Raw genomic sequence first — 4,293 nt, forward strand, 5'->3', positions numbered from 1 at the left:
CCGGAAGTCGGCAGAAATTCCTACTCGGCAGGAGGGGTGGGGGGCGTCCCGAGGGGGCGGGGGAGGATCCGGCCCACGCTACACCTGTGCTGGGACTGGTCCCGCTGGCGCAGGGTAGCAGGAAGCTCTCCACACACTCACCGGACCTGGGCTAGGACTGCCAATGTTTCTTCTTAAAGAATGAATAGTGTTACATTGTTATATATAACATTTCTCCATGTGTCCTTGATCCATTTATCAGACAATGGAATATAGTTTCTTTCTATTTCATGACTCATAAATAGTGTACAGTAAACATAGGTGTGCAGATGCCTCTTTGACATATTGATTTAATTTCCAGAGTAAAAATGCAAAGGGCATCTTGCAGATTAAAATTAAATATACTCATAGCAAGCTTGCACAGAACTGAAAGCATACCCCATGACCACTAAATGGAAGAGAACCAAAGGATTTGGTATGATTATGAATATAACTATGTGTTCTCTACCATCCATTGAGGAAAGGAAAGAAAACAATAAATCTCAAGTAATAGCATAAGCTAAGAAACACAACAGTAAGTAGCTTAAGCTACTAATAAATTAAGCAAATTTTTTCCTAACAGAAGGGGCAGTTTTAATGTGAAAAAGTAATCTAGGGTGTTTTTCAAAGATGAATTTTCTGAGGAAATGACTTTAAGTTTCTATATCCTAGAGAGGCATATTTTTCTAAGAGGGAGTCTAGCCTATTGATTTCTCAGTTGCACAGTACACTGGTCACAGTAAATAAGCCAATAGATTAGAGAAATAATTTATCCAACTTCAAGTAGAAAAGCATTAGATTAATAATAGTATCATCCTAGGTTCAAATTTGGAGGACTCATGACAGTATTTTCTTAAGCAAAGAAGTGCAACCCCCTTGGTATGATTAACTGGGCTATATGACAATTTTTTAGAGTCTCTAGAGGACAGACAACTAAAACTATGGTAGGTTCACCTGCATTTTCTACAGCTACAAGTCTGGAGAAACTGCACCTTGGATGACCAGTAGCCCGAGAATAAACCCATAACAGATAAGGTAAACTTCATTTCTCAAAATAGAATAAAAGCAATCTAGTCCTAGCCATATTTATTTTATAAATAGCAACAAGTTATTGTATCTAATAATACAGTGTACATTTTCTCTCTTTTTGAAATTATCTTTGTTTCACTGAAACTCTACATAGGAGAAATTTGTTAGCAGAAGTACAGACATTTTTTATTCTATTCTGGGTATGAAGAATCCTCATAGTTTACATTGGGTTATTCAGATACCAGTTATCACTCTGCCTCCAAATTTGCTATGTTGGCTCCTCATGTGTAAAATACACTTGCTATTTTTAACCTGTATAAACCACATGGCTGAAAATCAGGAAAAAATTCTTTCTCTGGGCATGATTAGTTGAGAAACTGTGTGTTCACTATTATCACACTTGTGCTGATATTTTCCATAGAAGGTGCTCAGGACTGAAATTTCTAAAGTTTTGTATACAGTAAAACAAAACGTTATTTTTTAATTTAAAAATATTTATTTATTTGTTTAGTCATTTATTTATTCGGTAGAAGGTTTCCCTTTGCAGTTTGAACTCCTAGTGATCCTCCTGTCTCAGCCTCCCCTGAGCTGGGATTACAGCATGTGCCACTATGCCTGGTTTCAGTGGTTCTGGGGTAGGCAAGGCACATGGTATGGGGGATCAAACCCAGATCCTTGTGTTTAGGAGGTGTTTAGATTGCCAAGCTATCTCCCAGCCCTAGGATGTTATTATTTTACACATCCCTAAAGAATTTACTGAAGTTGTACTTAAGGGGTTTGAAACATAAAATTTATGTATGTATGTATGTATGTATGTATGTACATATGTATATATGTAGTACAGGGTCACACTACACAGATAGGACATGTGATTCTCCTAGGTCCAGCCTCTGAAGCACTGGAATTACAGGCACATACCACTACGCCCAGTCTCCATGGCCTCTCAGTGCATCCCAGGGGTGGGGCTGGCACAGCAGGCTGGGGATTGAACCTTGGTCCCTGCATCTGCCTAAGCAGGTGTTTTAATCTGCTGAGCTATCTGGCCAGCCCTTAACTATAAAATTTAAATTAAACTAAATTCAATTTTTGAAATATAGATAGCTCCCAGGAAATGTTATTGGGGCCCAGAAGAGGTGTGCAGACTGTATGGAATGCATATGACTTTCCTTGAAATATTTAATACTAAAATAAGAAAGTTATCAAGGGTGCAATAGTAGGTAGGAAGTATTCTGTGTTCTGGAAGTGTGGCAGTGAGCTGCAGGTAGCCAGGGAACCTACATGCAGATATGAATTGGGTGTGGTTTGAAAAAAAAGAAAGTAAAAACTAGAACAAATGGAAAAATGGTCTAAATATTGAACTGCACAAAAACTCAACACTTACATGTATCTTTAACTTATATTTTAAAGTAATGGTTGGGTTTGTGAATTAAAAGACAAAAAAAGATACAAGTTATATGAAAGAGTAGGACAGGAAAGGGACTTTTCAGGCTAGCTTAGTCCCCTAAATAGAAATTATAGCCATGATATTATTATGTTTTAAAGTGTTTTGTATATTCAGATGAAAAGAGTTTGGTAATCACTTTGGAAAATATCATTTTCAATATAGTTGTGTCCTGAGGTTTTGTCAATTGTATGGAAGATGAAAAGGAAGATAAGGTTGGCATTAATGGATATGTAGATTCATACTATACTTTCCTTTGATTTTTGTCTTTATGATACATGTGAAATAAAATTCTATATGTAAAAGTGGTATAAAAGGACCAGAGTAATTTGAAATACCTCAACAATAGAGCAACTGAGTGAACATACTAACGAATAGACTAAAATGAACAACATTAATTCACACCCCCTAATAGTAACTGATTCTGATCTAATAAAACATCCTCACTTTAGTTCTGCTTATGTGAATATTTCTCTCTCTAAGATTTTCTTCAGAGCAATATTGACATCCTTATTCCTCAGGCTGTAGATCAGAGGGTTCAACATTGGGACAATGATGGTGTAAAACACAGAGGACACTTTCCCTTGATCCATGAAGCTGTCTGATGAGGGCTGCAGGTACATGAATGCAGCAGAACCAAAGAAGATAGCAACTGCTGAGATGTGGGAGCTGCAGGTGCTGAAGGCTTTGAACCTGCCCGCAGTAGAGCGGATGCGGAGGATACTGGCTATGATGAAGATGTAGGAGGTAAGGATGGTGAGGCTTGGGGCAAAGATGTTAAACGTACCGAAGCACAGAATCAACAGTTCATTGATGTAAGTACTAGAACAAGAGAGTCTTAGGAGGGGAGGAAGATCACAAAAATAGTGGTTAATCACATTCAACTTGCAAAACTGAGCCCTAAGAATACAGCCTGTATGAGCCAATGCACAAACCACACCCATTATATACACCCCTAAAATCAGGGAAAAACATGCCTGATGAGACATGATGACATTGTAAAGCAGGGGGCTACAGATGGCAACATAGCGATCATATGCCATGGCAGCCAACATGTAACACTCTGAGATAGCAAAAACGAGGAAGAAGTAGAGTTGAGTCATGCATTCAGGATAGGAGATGACATTCTTTTCTGTCACAAAGTTGACCAGCATTTTGGGTGTGATGACAGTGGAGTGGCAGAGGTCAATGAAGGACAAACTGCTGAGGAGATAGTACATGGGGGTGTGCAGATGAGAACTGAGCCCAATCAAGGTAATCATGCCAAGGTTCCCCACCACTGTGAAGATGTAGACTCCCAGAAAGATGAGGAAGAATGGCAGCTGGAGCTCTGGTTTCTCAGTTAAGCCAGCGAGGATGAACTCAGTGACTGTGGAATGGTTTTCTTCTGCCATGCCTCTGTGCAGTTTCTGGAGGGGAGAGAGGGGAGAAAGATTGATTGTTGGAGTTACTACATTATTCTTTTCCACCCGTTCTCCATATTTCTAGTTAAGTGTTTTATTTGTTTCTATCTGATTATTTAACTGTGCTGATTTGCATGAACAAATTTGTCCCAGTTTAATATTAATAAAGTTTTTTTTCCATTGAAAAAATATTTTCAGCACTAAAATTCAAGTTAGGGTCTTTTCATGGTACTATAACCAACCCTTCCTTCTCTCTCTCTCTCTCTCTCTCTCTCTCTCTCTCTCTCTCTCTCTCTCCTTTCTCTTTTTCCTAAGTTGCCAGGCTGGGCTACAACTTGTAATACTCCTGTTTTAGCTTTTTAAGTAGCTGGGATTACAGGTATGTTCCATAACACTTCTATT

At 38.6% G+C, this 4,293-nt stretch overlaps 1 protein-coding gene across 1 annotated transcript; it reads right to left on the reverse strand.

Moving 5' to 3' along the window:
• Nucleotides 1-2,946: 2,946 nt before the first annotated feature.
• On the reverse strand, nucleotides 2,947-3,891 carry LOC101587848 (olfactory receptor 8G1-like). The gene has a single exon (XM_004636506.3). It carries the CDS (start codon nucleotides 3,880-3,882, stop codon nucleotides 2,947-2,949), a length of 936 nt encoding a protein of 311 aa, XP_004636563.1. The 5' UTR covers nucleotides 3,883-3,891.
• Nucleotides 3,892-4,293: the final 402 nt, after the last annotated feature.

The sequence above is a fragment of the Octodon degus genome, unplaced genomic scaffold, assembly GCF_000260255.1.
Source record: "Octodon degus isolate 3935 unplaced genomic scaffold, OctDeg1.0 scaffold00080, whole genome shotgun sequence".
NCBI lineage: Eukaryota > Metazoa > Chordata > Mammalia > Rodentia > Octodontidae > Octodon > Octodon degus.